At 50.6% G+C, this 14,116-nt stretch overlaps 1 protein-coding gene across 1 annotated transcript; it reads left to right on the top strand.

The window, feature by feature from the left end:
• The first annotated feature begins 2,362 nt into the window (after window positions 1–2,362).
• On the top strand, window positions 2,363–13,855 carry PCYOX1L (prenylcysteine oxidase 1 like). The gene is made up of 6 exons (XM_069484381.1): window positions 2,363–2,474; window positions 6,587–6,793; window positions 8,004–8,178; window positions 10,228–10,439; window positions 11,574–11,714; window positions 12,191–13,855. Exons 1-6 carry the CDS (start codon window positions 2,387–2,389, stop codon window positions 12,850–12,852), a joined length of 1,485 nt encoding a protein of 494 aa, XP_069340482.1. The 5' UTR covers window positions 2,363–2,386; the 3' UTR covers window positions 12,853–13,855.
• Window positions 13,856–14,116: the final 261 nt, after the last annotated feature.

Below are 14,116 nucleotides of genomic sequence, written 5' to 3'. Positions count from 1 at the left end.
TGCTTCAGCCTCCTGAGTAGCTGGGATTACTGGCACCAGCCACCACACCAATCCTCTTTCCCAACTTCTTCCTTCCTGGCCTTTGTCTTTACCCCTGCTTCTCAGCTGGCCTCCATATACCCAGCCTCCTGGCTAAATGGCCCTCTGGAGCCAGCCTTTCCTGGAATTTGGCCTTGCATTTTCCTCAATCTCCAATCCTGTTTGTACACCCTGGCTCCACAAATTATTGTTTCCCCTATTCCCAGTGCTAGTCGATAAATATATTCTTATTCCTACCCACTCAAATTTTGTCCACGCTCTTAAGTTCACTGTGGAGGTTTTAAAACATGGCTCCAGAATTCCTTGACACCTATATTGAGTGGTAAGGGCCTATGTCCATTCTCCTTGAATCTTCTTGGAGCTCTTTGATTGCTTGACCAGTAGAATACAGTGGAAGTGGCACTGCCTATTTCTAGACCCAAACCTTTAAAAACTGGCAGCCCCATTTCCTGTCTTGGGATGCTCACCCTTGGAACCTAACCATCATGCTACCAGGAAGCTGAAGTCACCTTGGAGTGGAACTGAGGGCCCTGGCTGAGCTTTTAGCTGAGCCAGCACCTTATTGCCAGCCAGTAAGCCATCTTGAAAGTGGATCCTCCCACCCCCCAGTGGAGCAGCCCCAAATGACACCACATGGAACAGATGAGCTGATCTCACCGGAGCCCTGCCCAAAGTGCAGATTTGTGGGCAAAATGGACTATTGCTACTTTAAGCCACTAACTTGGAGTGGTTTGTCACACAGCAGCAGATAACTAATTCAGTCACCCCACCTCATTCCCAGTGTCTGGTGGCACCTCTGTACCACCAGCATTGTGCCTTCCTGCTTTTCCCCTCATCAGCTCTTTAGAACTCGTCTTACAATTTTGATGAGCTCACACATTGTCAATGGGATGCTAGAAGAAAACAGCTCTAGATTCAAGAATTACAAAGGCCCCTAAAATTACAAGAAAACTAGAGTCAAGAAGCTGAATTTCAGGCATTAGCATGCTCAGCCCCCGTGCCACGTGATAACCCTGTGCCACCTCAGGACTCTGTTGAGAGTGCCCACCAGCAAGAAGGCTTTCACCAGACGCAGCCCCAATTCTTTTTCTTCATAAATTATTTTTTCTTTCCCCCCCCCCCAGCTCTGAGATTGGCAGAGAATCTTCAAAAATTAAAAGATGAACTTTTTTTTAGGCAAGCATGAAAATGAGGTTTATTGAGGAGAGAAAGGATTATAGGGCAAGAGCAAGATATAGAGCATGATACATACGCCACGGATGATGACGGGACCCACCGTTGCAGCAAAGGGAGAGCAAAAGGCAAAAAAAAAAAAAAAAAAAAAAAAAAAAAAAAGATGAATTTTAATGTTAATATGATTTGCCCTACATAAAAACTACAAGAATCAGAATAAGTACGTAAGAGAACTTGGCACAAAGTCATCAATGAATGCTTGTTTCAAAACCTTTTCAGGGAATAACTTGAATCTCTGGAAATGAACTTAAAAGGTGTTGCATTCTGACACAAATATTACCAAAAAAAAAAAATTTTAAGATTATAAGAAATGCTTGTTTATTCTTCTACCACTTTACTAGTAGTAATGCAGTTTGGCCCTATTAAATTAAGACTCACAAAGCTGACTTAGAACCCCAGCCGTGAACTCCTTTACCTTTCTATGAATCCCTTCAGTTTCTTCCCTTAGCCATAATCTGACTGAATAAATATGGATTTTCTTTATTCTGAAACGCATCCCCCTAAATTTATTTTCTGCCAGAGGAAATCTGTTTTTCACAGCGCTGCTCTTATTTTCTTAGAGGATGTAAATGGGAGCTTATCCCGTCCTTCTTACCTTTTTTCCTTTCTGAAAAGAGATTGGATGAAATCCTTGTTTTTTAAGAAGAAGGCAGATATTAACTATATGAAAACTGCCCGCGAAAATAGCAGTATCAAAGCATACGGATTTGTTTCAGCGTGCACTGCAGAGCTAGTAACTCAGAGGCTGGGCATAAACCGAGGTCTTCAAAGCTTCAGTTCTGTCCCCATCCATCTCCCTGCAGCAGGGCCCTGGTCCTGATGCTGAGAACTCGCGGCGCGCACACCTGCGCCGGAGCGAGGATGAGCCAACCAATGAGGAGCCCGCATCCAGGAGGCGGGACGGGGAGGCTGCCAATGATAGAGCCTGCCCCGAGAGAGCTGTAGCTAATGAGGGCCTCGTACTGTAGAGGGACGGCTGCTCGGCCAATGAGAGGCTGGAACCTGCGAGGCTGGGAAGGCGGGACGGCCAGTGGGGCGCCGGGGCGGGGCGGGGCGCCGAGCGCCAACCCGCGGGCGCCCGATCCCCGGCGTGCTGCCCGGCTCGCCGCCCGCCATGGCCCGCGATGCTGCGCTCCTCGCCGTGCTGGCCGCGCTCCTCGCCGCCGCCGCTGCAGGCGGAGACGCCCCGCCCGGCAAAATCGGTGCGGGAAGGACGCGGGGCGGGGGAGGGGGGAGGGTTGCTTAGCTGGGGAGGGCTGGACGGGAAAAGGGTGCTTAGCCGGCAGCAGCTGGGTGGGGGCAGGGAGGGCAGCCGGGTGAGGGGGGTTCCTCGGGAGAGGAGCTGGGTGGAGGAGAGGCAGGGCCAGGGGCAGGGATGGGCGAAGGAGGGGACCGCAGTAGGGCCGGTGCTGATGGGGAAGGTGGCATGGACATGGGAAGAGGGCCATCTGGAACGGAAAAGAGGCCTGAGCAGGACTGGCCGCTGATCTCACCGGAAGGTCCGAGGTTACTGAGCATCTGCCCTGGACCCGGCTCTTTGCTAGGCGCCTGGATGACATAGGACAGGGGCTGGACGATGGCATTCACAAAGGTTTATTGAGGGCTGTCTGTGTAGCAGAGTGCTCCGGTTCCTGCTTGGAGGAGAGACCTCACAGTACAGGGAAGTCCGTGCTGAGCTGAGAAAGTACCGTGTGTACAGAGGAAGGGCACTTCACTCCAGTCTTGGTGGCCCAGGGAGGACTTCCTGGAAGTAACATCTAAGCCAAAACTGTGGGGACGTAGGAGACAGTGTTTGCAGAGACAGAACAGTAGATCTGCTGGAAATTTACTGACTGAGTGGGGAACTTTTAATAGCAGTCATTTGATTTTTTTATTTGTGTGGTTCTCCCAATACTTTATTTTGAAAATTTTCAAATGTGCAGCAAAGTTGAAAAAATTTTACAGTGATCATCCGTATACCCACCACCTACCTTCTGCCATTAACTGCTAGTATACTTGCTTTATCACATACCTAACACACACCTGTCTATCCATCCATGAATCCATCCTACATTTTGATACATTTCAAAATAAATTGCAGACATCAGGACACTCTGCTAAATACTTCAGTGTGCGTATCATTGACTAGAGTTCCATGTGTGTTTTTAGTTGCTTTTTCCCCCCCCTCTTAACAATTGTCATTTTAACTCTGCATGACTTGTAAAGATTTTCAAGTCCCTCACACATAAAATTCCCACAGGCAGAGATGCTGGGCTTCTGGGGTGGGAGGACAGAGTTCTTACTTCACTAGGCCAACCTTCATGCACCCTTTTGGCAAGAGTGCCTTGGGACATCTCATGGGAGCACCACAGACTTACAGGGGCCAGTGCAGTGCTAAAGCTTTGTGTGTTACAAAACCATAGCCCAGGCCATAAAGGGTTAAGGCAGACTGAAGCATGCCAGAAATCAGTTTGGGACTGAGAGTGTGGAGTTTTCTGAGGAAAGCGAATCCTGAGGGCTAGAGTGGCTAGAGAGGACCGCATGGAGAAAGTGGATTTTGAGCCAGGCTGTGGAGGGTAGGGAGGAGTTAGGCAGGCAGTATCCTGGGGTGCAGGGCACTCCCCTTTTTCTTGGAAACAGGCAGAAGGACGGGACATTTCTCACTGACCAATGGGGAAGGATCAGGACCTCCTCCCAGCAGAACAGCTGCATTGTGGCAACACACTCTGCCTGGCCCCTTCCAACTGGCCCTGCCCACCTCACCCAAGAGTCATCCAGAGCAAGACGCTTGGCAACACCAAACTGCCCTTTAGCTTTCCTGATTTTCCTCAGTCCTCTGACAGGAGCCTCTGTCTGCCCTTGGTGGTCCAGACTCTATGCCCAACAAGATTGAGAAGCTTCCTGTTAGGATGTCTTAATTCTTGAGCTCCCACATGATGAAATCTGAATGCTTTGGTGTGGCATCAGTACCCTTTAAACCCACCCATATAATTCCACAAGCTGCCCTGTTCGTGCTGTTCTCTGCAGAGCATGTATTTCTGCTCACTAGCAAAGCTGATTGTCCTCCAGCAGCCCGGATCAAATGTTATTCCCCCTGTGAAGCCTGTGCCCCTGCACCCTCTGGGGCTGAATTCATTGCCTCCTCCCTAGGGCTCCCTGGAACCCTGTAGTTGCACTTTGTCACTAGTTGTCATAGCTAATCGTACATCAGTCTGTATGCCCACTCCATGCTAGGCTCCTGGGGGACAGAAGCCCTGTTTAATTCATCTTTGTGCCCCAGCACATCTTACCATAAACCAGAGAGTAGGTGTCAGTTGTGTGGGTTGAATGAGCTGATTCACAATAAGGTGATGTCTTCTGCTTCCTGATAGCTCTTGGGCAGCTTCTAGGCTTTGGAATATCGGTTTCTCTAGAAAAATGGGTAATTCGGGACTCTTCAAATGGAGGCAAGCACAGTGTCTAAAAAAAAGGGTAAGGGCACTCTTGAAAGTGCCTGTGTAAATACTGAGAAAGAGGAAGTGGTTTATTCTTTCAGCATGCAACAAATACTTCATGAACTCTAGTGCCTGCCAGCATTTGGGAACGTAGTGACTGTGCTCTCTCTGTGTCCTTAAACAGAACATTAAATACAATGTGGTGGCTCATAGCTGGCCTGTAATCCTAGCAATCTGGGAGGCCAAGGTGGGAGGATTGCTTGAGCTCAGGAGTTCAACTAGCCTGAGCAAGAGTGAGACCCTGTCTCTACTAAAAATAGAAAATTCAGCCAGGCGTGGTACACGCCTATAGTCCCAGCTACTCGGGAGGCTGAGGCAGGAGGATCACTTGAGCCCAGGAGTTTGAGGTTGCAGTGAGCTATGATGGTGCCACTGCACTCTACCAGGGTGACAGAGCAAGACTCCGTATATAAATTAATTAATTAACTAATGAATTAATAAGGCTTGAGGTAAGCACAGTGTGCTGAGGGAATATACAGGAGGGACACCTGACTCATCTCAGGTGGGTCAGGCAAGCCAAGCTACAGGTGCGGCACAGGGTGACGACACTCCTGAGCTCAAGCAGAGGCATGTGTCCTCAATAAAGGAAGTCTAGACAGACAAAAAGGTGAGTATTGCAAGGGTAGAGCAGGGAGTGGAGTAAGTAAAGGGAGCCCAGATCCTAAAGAGTCTGGTATTGTCTGAGGATTGCCTGTCGCTTCTTAACAGGAGCTGCAGGTCCTAGGGTCCAATGTGGGTCCAGGAAGGACAAATTACACCAGATTTATCTCATTTTCTTTTTGGATAGGGTTACTGGACTGTCAGATGAGAGGAAAGCAGTGTTTCAGATACATTGTGGGTAAGGTGGTAGTCCAGTTCAGTAGCTTCATAGCTGGCTTACTGTTCTCTCACAGGGCTATTTAATGATTAATATCTGTCTAAGCAGTGATTCCTGGTAGCACCTCCCAGCCTTGTCCCGTGAAATGTTTTTATCAGTGATTTGGATGAGAATACTGATGCCATGTAAACCAAATTTGCAAATAACAGGAAGGCGGGAGTGTAGTAAAGACAGTGGATGATAAGACCCAAAGAAAGACCTCAACAAACAAACTTTGTAACAAGAGTCCAAACTGGAAGAGTGCCCTATAAGGTAATGAGCAACCCATCTCAGGGTGCATTCCTGTCTTGGTAAACACAGGCATAGAAATGATTTAAATGTCAGGTGGTAGGATGGTTTAGACCAGGGGTTAGCAAACTTTTTGTAAAGGGCCAGAGAGTGAATATTTTAGACTTTGCAAGCCATACAGTACAGCTGCAGCTACTCGATTCTGCATGAAAGCAGCCATAGACAATAAGTAAAAGAAAGGACGGGGCTGAGTTCCAATAAGACTTTTGTTTGCAAAAACAGGCATCTGCCTGGATTTGGCCTGCAAGCAGTAGTGTGCCAATCCCTGGATTAAGGAGTGGTTTCCAAACACCGATCCACCATACAGAACTGCTCAGTAGCTGTTTTTATCAATTCATAGTGAAATAAGAAAATTTGGGACAATGTAGTGGGTTTTGTATAAAACTAAATTTATCCTATTTAAATAGTCATCCTGGATTTTGAAATTTTTTGCTGCTATAATATCTTTTTCTTTATAAAATGAAGGTTATAGTGGGTGGCAGTTTTCAGGTTTGTCTTTGCCTATTATTAATAGCTCTACTGACAACTCAGTCTGCAATTTCTTTTTTGAAATGTTAAAAGCCTGTGAAATGCAAGCACCTGGAAACCACCAGGGCAGGAGGATGCAAAGGTGATATGCAGCCTCTCACTCCCATACTCTGTTTCTCTCCATCCCTGCCTCCTGGGCTGCTGACAGCGGTGGTCGGGGCTGGAATCGGGGGCTCTGCTGTGGCCCATTTCCTCCAGCAGCACTTTGGACCCCGGGTGCAGATCGACGTGTACGAGAAAGGGACTGTTGGCGGCCGCCTGGCCACCATCTCAGTGAACAAGCAGCACTACGAGAGCGGAGCCGCCTCCTTCCACTCCCTGAGCCTGCACATGCAGGACTTCGTCAAGCTCCTGGGTGAGTGTGCAGTCCTGGGGCTCCAGCACCCAGTGCCCCGGGGCTGGTGGCAGCATCTGCCTAGACCAGCAAGTCCAGAAGGTCATGCAGCCCAATCTCCTCATTTTACAGATCGAGCAGCTGAGACCAGAGAGGGGAAGGAACTTGCCTGAGGTTACACAGTGAGTTAGTTGCAGAGCCGGGATTAGAACTCAGGTTTGACTCCCAGGCCAGTTTCTTTCCCTTTCAATTTGCTGCCTCTTAATAATCATGACCATTATCAGTTGCCATAGGCTGGTGCCAGATACCTGGCACCCTTCTAGGTGGTGGTAGGCATTACTTCCAGTCTTCTCTACCAGCCTGCACGGTGAATGTGAGGTCTCCCCCTGAGGAAACTGAGGCTCAGAAAATTTATATACCTCAGCTAAAGCCATGCAACTAATAAGCAAGAGAGCTGGGATTCAAATCGGGCAGCATTTGTCAGAACCACAAATACACATACTGTTTGATACAGAAGTTGCACTTCTCAGAAGTGATCCTACAGGTGGTCTTGCAGATATACAAAGTGGCACACATACAAGGTTACGGCATTGTTCGTAATAGCAAAAGGTTGAAAATACCCTATCTGCCCACCCACTGGGAGCTGGGGTCCAATAAATTATTGCATAGATATACAGTATTTATTCAGCAGCCAGAATAGGGAAGTGCTTTGTGCCCAGCTGTAGTATACTCCAAGACGCAGTATGTTACTAAGGTGCAGAGCAGCGTATATAGTATGTGGGAGTTGGGGAAGGAATAAATCACAGCAGCTATATCCGTATCTAGAAGTCCATCAGTCCATCGCTCTGCAAGTTGTAGAGTGCAGGAGGGCTGTAAGGAGCTGTGACGATTTCTATGTGATCTTGGTGCCTAGAGCTGCCATCTCAAAGCAAGTCCTGTGGCTCTCAGCCCCTAGACATTCTGGGATGACATCTGAATTTCCCTCACTTGTGGCTGAGTAGATCCCTGTTGAAAAAAATGTGAAATGGTACATTATTTTTGTTTTCATTTTTTCGTTGACTAGGAAGGCTAAACCTTTTCCCAGTGCATCTGTTTACTGTTTATAAACAAGCAACACACATCAACAAACCGTAGTATTTGTATTTCCTTTAACGGAGCCGGTCCACTGGCATCAGGAAGGCCCCGAATCTTTGAAGGGGACCCCAGGGCCTCCTCCTCCTCATCTCCGCAGGGCTGAGGCAGCGGCGCGAGGTGGTGGGCAGGAGCGCCATCTTCGGCGGGGAGCACTTCGTGCTGGAGGAGACCGACTGGTACCTGCTGAACCTGTTCCGCCTCTGGTGGCACTACGGCATCAGCTTCCTGAGGCTGCAGATGTGGGTGGAGGAGGTCATGGAGAAGTTCATGAGGTAGGGCTGGCGGACCGTGGGAAGGGTGTTCTGGAGGGGAGAGGAGAAGGCGGGGAAGGAAGCAGCTTGCCGGCGCGTTGAGAAAAAGGGAAAGGTCCCTGCTGGGTGTGAGAGCCCAGCATAATTTGGTGCAGGCTGAGAGCAAGCCCCTAGCATGAGGAATGGCCCTACTGGGTGCAGGGATGGTCTCCCTCGTGTTGTCACGCCAGCATGCGTTCTCCTTCCGTCTGCTACACTGATAAAAGCGTGGGTTTCAAACACAGTCACCTGCAAGGCCGACCCAGGATATGAACCAGGGAAACAGCAGGTGGAAGAGAACAGGGGATGGGTGGCCTGCAGAACAAGGCCCCGTGTGAAGGAGGCAGCCAGCATTCCCCTGCAGTCAACTGCGGCCAGCCCTGTGCAGTGCCCACCTCACGTGGACAGATCTTCCGGTTTTGCAAAAGCTGGAAATCCAGGGTGATACGTGAAATCTCCCAGCTTTTCAGCATTTGTAGCCGATTCATCTTGAAACCAAGTTAAACATGCCTGGGGGCCACGTTTACAAACTTCGCTGTCCTCCAGCTTTTCCATCAAGAATAAATGGAGGCCGGGCGCGGTGGCTCACGCCTGTAATCCTAGCACTCTGGGAGGCCGAGGTAGAAGAATTGTTCAAGGTCAGGAGTTCAAGACCAACCTGAGCAAGAGTGAGACCCCATCTCTAATAAAGATAGAAAGAAATTAGCTGGACAACTAAAAATATACGGAAAAAATTAGCCAGGCATGGTGATGCATTCCTATAGTCGCAGCTACTCGAGAGGCTGAGGCAGGAGGATCACTTGAGCCCACGAGTTTGAGGTTGCTGTGAGCTAGGCTGACGCCACGGCACTCTAGCCTGGGCAACAGAGTGAGACTCTGTGTCAAAAAAAAAAAAAGAACAAATGGGTCCCAGCCCCTCCCCATCACCTTGGGTTTCAGGTATGAAGGACACGTGGTCTATTCTCACTCTGTCACTCACTCACCAAGCTGTCACTCGCCTTTCCCCCGGTTCCGAAGGTGCTCGCTGCTTCTGGCCCAGGAGCAGAGGCTGCTCCTCGGGCCCCATGGTCGTCTGCCTCCCTTAAGTGTCAGACGTGCAGCATGGCCTGCGCCCCCCTTCCTGGTTCCTGGCACTTCACTCCCTTTCCAATTCTATAACTCTGCTGTTGAGGGCACGTCTTATATTCTCCAGATGTCCCCCAAAGCTTATGTCCTTACCCCTGTTTCTTCTTTGATACTTTCTCCTTCGTCAATTTTATCCAGACCTGTAACGTTGACTTCTGCCTTTTGTGGGAGATAACTTCCTCCTTGTCAGCTCTAGTGTCCCCTTCAGTTGACACCCACGTGTCTGTCTGCTTTCTGGACACCTCGCTCTGGTGTCCCACTGATACAAAACTCCAGATGTTTACAAAGCAGCCCCAGAATAGATAATATTTCAAAGGCCAGCCAGTCCGCTAATCTACTAGTCTATGCGAGTCCCTGAGATTAGGCGAGCAGGAGAGGGACAAGACGTGAGCTTGAGAGTGGGTGGGAGCCCCATCAGATCAAGCCAGAGGCGAGGACAGGCTGGGCTAGCAGAGGGGGAGACAGCACTGGCGTGAGGCTGCTGCCGTCAGGGCCAACGTGGTCCTAGAAGCCAGAGCAGAGCCAGCGCTGTTGGAGAGGGGGCTGTGCCAGCAGGGTTGGGCCATGGCCCACTGCTGCCTGGCAGGCCCAGCTGGCTGAAGAAGGCGCTATGGACTATGACCTCAGGCAGGCAGTGGCTCAGAGAGGTGACAGAGTTGTCATTCTGCAGCCATGATGTGAACCAGGTCTAGTGGGATTCCTTACTCTACACTGTCCCTTTAGGTGGGACAGGCCCACCACAGCCAGAGAACAGGCCACGGGGAACATAACCAGCCTCCTTTCCTGCCCTTCCATATGTAGCGGAGGTGACGGGTTCCTGTGGGCCACCCAGGCACAGGGACCCAGTGGCAGGTGGTCAGCCGAAAGCCTTTCTGCACCAGGACTGCAGCTCTGTGTGTCTCCTAGGATCTATAAGTACCAGGCCCACGGTTTTGCTTTCTCGGGCGTGGAGGAGCTGCTCTACTCACTGGGGGAATCTGCCTTTGTCAACATGACCCAGCGCTCTGTGACCGAGTCCCTGCTCCAGGTGGGCGTCACGCAGCGCTTTATCGACGACGTTGTCTCTGCCGTCCTGCGGGCCAGCTATGGCCAGTCAGCAGCAATGCCTGCCTTTGCCGGTGAGCATCCAGCCCTCGACTGCCCACCTGCCCTTCCTCTGCCCACTATGCCCAGAATGGGCTGGGGGCCCTGTGACAACCTCACCTTTGTCCGGCTCATTGCAGTTGCCGAGGCGCTTTGCTGCCCCATTCCCACTTGATTCTGGCATTGTCGTCCGGGTTAGCAGGGGATGGTCTTCACTCCACTTCGCAGACAGTGAGAGCAAGGCTTGGATCAGAGGTGTAGGGTGTTTCTGCCACTCCTGATGGCCTCGTAATCCCTTATATGTGCGTAAATGTTAGAGTTGAGGTGGCTACTTTGCTGTCCACGCTTTGGTTTTAAGAACTGCCCCACCGAGGCCCCTGAGCCCCTGGGTGTTCATCTGCTCAAGCACCTAGTCTCCCCAGCTCACTACTGGGGCAGGCGGGCCTGTGTACAGCCCACCAGCCTCCAGCACAGGCTGTAAGAGCAGAGAATGTGGACTTCACGAGAGCAGGAGTCTTTGTCGGGTGTTCACTGATGTCTCCCAAACACTTAGAACGGTGCCTGCATCATGCCAGCCACTCTGCACATTCTTGTTAGATAGATGCATGGAAAGGCGCTCCACCCCCACCCTGCCCCGTGCCCGGGATGCTATCCGTCTGGCCCCTGACACTCTGGCTCCTTCCCAGCCTTCAGGTCCCGCTCAGTGTCCCCTCAGTGTGGCTTCTCTGCTCACTCTTCCATTGTCTTGTGTGTCTCCTTCATGGCATACCACACAATTACCCATTCAAAGTGTGTAATTTAGTGGTTTTTAGTATACTCACAGAATTGTGCAACCATCACCACGATCAACTTTAAGACATTTTCTCACCCCACAAAGAAACCCCATGCCCTCTATCCATCACCCCCAGTCTTCCAGCCCTGGACAGCCACACATCTACTTTCTGTTTCTGTGGGTTGCCCATTCTGGGCATTCTGTATCAGATAGAATCATGCAGTGCTTGGTCTCTTGGAGCTGACTCTCACTGACCACTGTGTTTTCACCTCCCAGCATGGTGACCTTTGTTGTATTGTATGTTTGCTGTCTGTGCCCACGTAGAATAGTGCTGGACTCCCCAGCCCACTGCCTGGTGGTTCTGAGAACCCACCGGCCCCCTTCCCGCTTTGCCCAGGAGCCATGTCACTTGCTGGGGCCCAAGGCAGCCTGTGGTCTGTGGAGGGAGGCAACAAGCTGGTTTGTTCCGGTTTGCTGAAGCTCACCAAGGCCAATGTCATCCATGCCACCGTGACCTCCGTGACCCTGCACAGCACAGGTGAGTGGACAGACCAGGAGGCATGGCCACGCACGCTATTGCTAACCAGCTGACGCTTCTACTCTGTTCCTCAACCTTGGTCTGTGTTGTGCTGCGGAGTAGTAACAAAAAAGCAATGGGAGGAAGCCCCAGCCCTGCCAAGGAACACTAGGGGGTGCTGTTGTCTCAATTCAAATGTCAGAGCCAGCAAGCTGAGCCGCCCATCAATCTAGCCTTTTTCCAGCAGCCTTGCTCAGGCTCCCCCAGCCAGTCAGTGGCAGAACCAGAGAAGAATTTGGGTCTCCTGACTCCCAGTCCAGTGCTCGCCCTGCGACTGCACCAGCACAGAAAGACCGGGACCCGCCAGCTACACAGCCCAGCTGCACCCTTGGCGCCAGGGTCTCCTTGTACCCTCAATGCTGGGCACCAGGGGGGAGCTCAGTGGGTAGAAGCCAAGGAGTAAGTTGACTTTTTTGCTCCCTTTTTTCTCCTTCCAGAAGGGAAAGCCCTGTACCAGGTGGAGTATGAGAATGAGGTAGGCAACAGCTCAGACTTATATGACATCGTGGTCATCGCCACCCCCCTGCACTTGGACAACAGCAGCAGCAACTTCACCTTTGAAGGATTCAACCCACCCATTGATAACATCCAGGGCTCGTTCCAGCCCAGCGTGGTCTCCTTGGTCCATGGCTACCTCAACTCTTCCTACTTCGGTTTCCCGGACCCTAAGCTTTTCCCCTTTGCCAGCGTCCTTACCACAGATTTCCCCAGCTTCTTCTCCACTCTGGACAACATCTGTCCCGTCAACATCTCGGCCAACTTCCGGCGGAAGCAGCCCCAGGAGGCAGCTGTTTGGCGAGTCCAGTCCCCCAAGCCCCTCTTTCGGACCCAGCTGAAGACCCTCTTCCGTTCCTATTACTCAGTGCAGACAGCTGAGTGGCAGGCCCATCCCCTGTACGGCTCCCGCCCCACCCTCCCAAGGTTCGCGCTCCACGACCAACTCTTCTACCTCAACGCTCTCGAGTGGGCAGCCAGCTCTGTGGAGGTGATGGCCGTAGCTGCCAAGAATGTGGCCTTGCTGGCTTATAACCGCTGGTACCAGGACATAGACAAGATCGACCAAAAGGATTTGATGCACAAGGTCAAGACTGAACTGTGAGGGCTCTGGGGAGAGCCCAGGAACTCCCACCCCGCACTGAAGATGGCTCACACCCCGCAGCCCAGGATTGAATGAGCCAAGCTCGCCCACCAAGCCTCTCTCTCTGACCCCTCGGTACCGAGCGTCTTCTCCCTCTGGTGTCTGCCTATCTCGAGGATCCTCATGGTGGTTGCTTCTTTTTTTTTAAGGGGGACAGTAAGAAAAGGGAAGGGAATTCAAGCCAGTATATTTGTTTTATTTATTTTTCTTAAGAAATAAAAGTCCATCTACTCAGGCTGCTGCTGACTTGGTTTTCTAACTAGGAACTAGGACGGCTGTGGGAGGGATTATAAGGCAGAGGACTTTGAGTCTAATTTTTTTACTATATTTTACCACCTCCCAAAATGGACAACCAGTGGAGGCAGCCTAAAAGAAAATGTTTACAACCAGATGGTTGTAAATAAAGTAAAAGGGAAAATCAGAAAACCTCAGAATGATTATAGCTCCTGTTTGCTGTGGGCTTGCTAGATGTGTGGCAGCTAGTTCAGAACTTACTAGACACCATTTCCAAGCCTCTCAACAATACTGCATTTGGAGGAGGTGACTGTGGTAGGACCCAAGGAAGATGTGTGCCTCAACAGAGCCATCAGTATAGCTTCAAGCTTCCCGGCAACCAGAGGGAAAAGAGAAACATATCAGGCTATAGGAGCAGGGAACCTTCTCCTTGGCACCTGGAGGAATTGACCATTCTCTTCCTCATGCAAGGGTTGAGGAATAATACAATGGATTTGTCTTGCAAAGAAGGCAAGTCCACAGGCGTATAGAACAGTCCTATCTCACCCCCAAACATTCACTCCAACAGAAGGAAAAGAAAGAAGGTATGGATGGAGTTCAAAGATTAATCTGGTGCTTTCTCCTGTGACACTAGCTTGAAAGGAGAGGAAGATTATGCTTTGCTTTGCTTTTTCTACGAACCTTTAAAGGTCAGTAGTTTTAGAAAAGAAGTAAAAGCCCTTTTCATTCCTTTGGACCTATTCCTTTCTGCAAAAGAGGAGAACAGAGGAACTAAGTCCAAGGCGCCCAGCATGTGTGGTGCATGGACCGACCACCACATTTGGATCTGGGGAAGGGAAGGGGGCTTGAGAAAGATGTAGATGCCCAAGTCCCACCCAGACTTGTGAAACAGTCCTTAGAGGAGGGACGTGGATACCAGGAGGAAACAACACTGCCAAATGATGCTAATATTATAGCCTTCCTAACAGGAACCCAGAGGTCATCCAGCCAA

Source organism: Eulemur rufifrons, chromosome 10 (assembly GCF_041146395.1).
Source record: "Eulemur rufifrons isolate Redbay chromosome 10, OSU_ERuf_1, whole genome shotgun sequence".
NCBI classification, from domain to species: Eukaryota; Metazoa; Chordata; class Mammalia; order Primates; family Lemuridae; genus Eulemur; species Eulemur rufifrons.
This window is presented reverse-complemented; position numbering and strand designations above follow the sequence as displayed.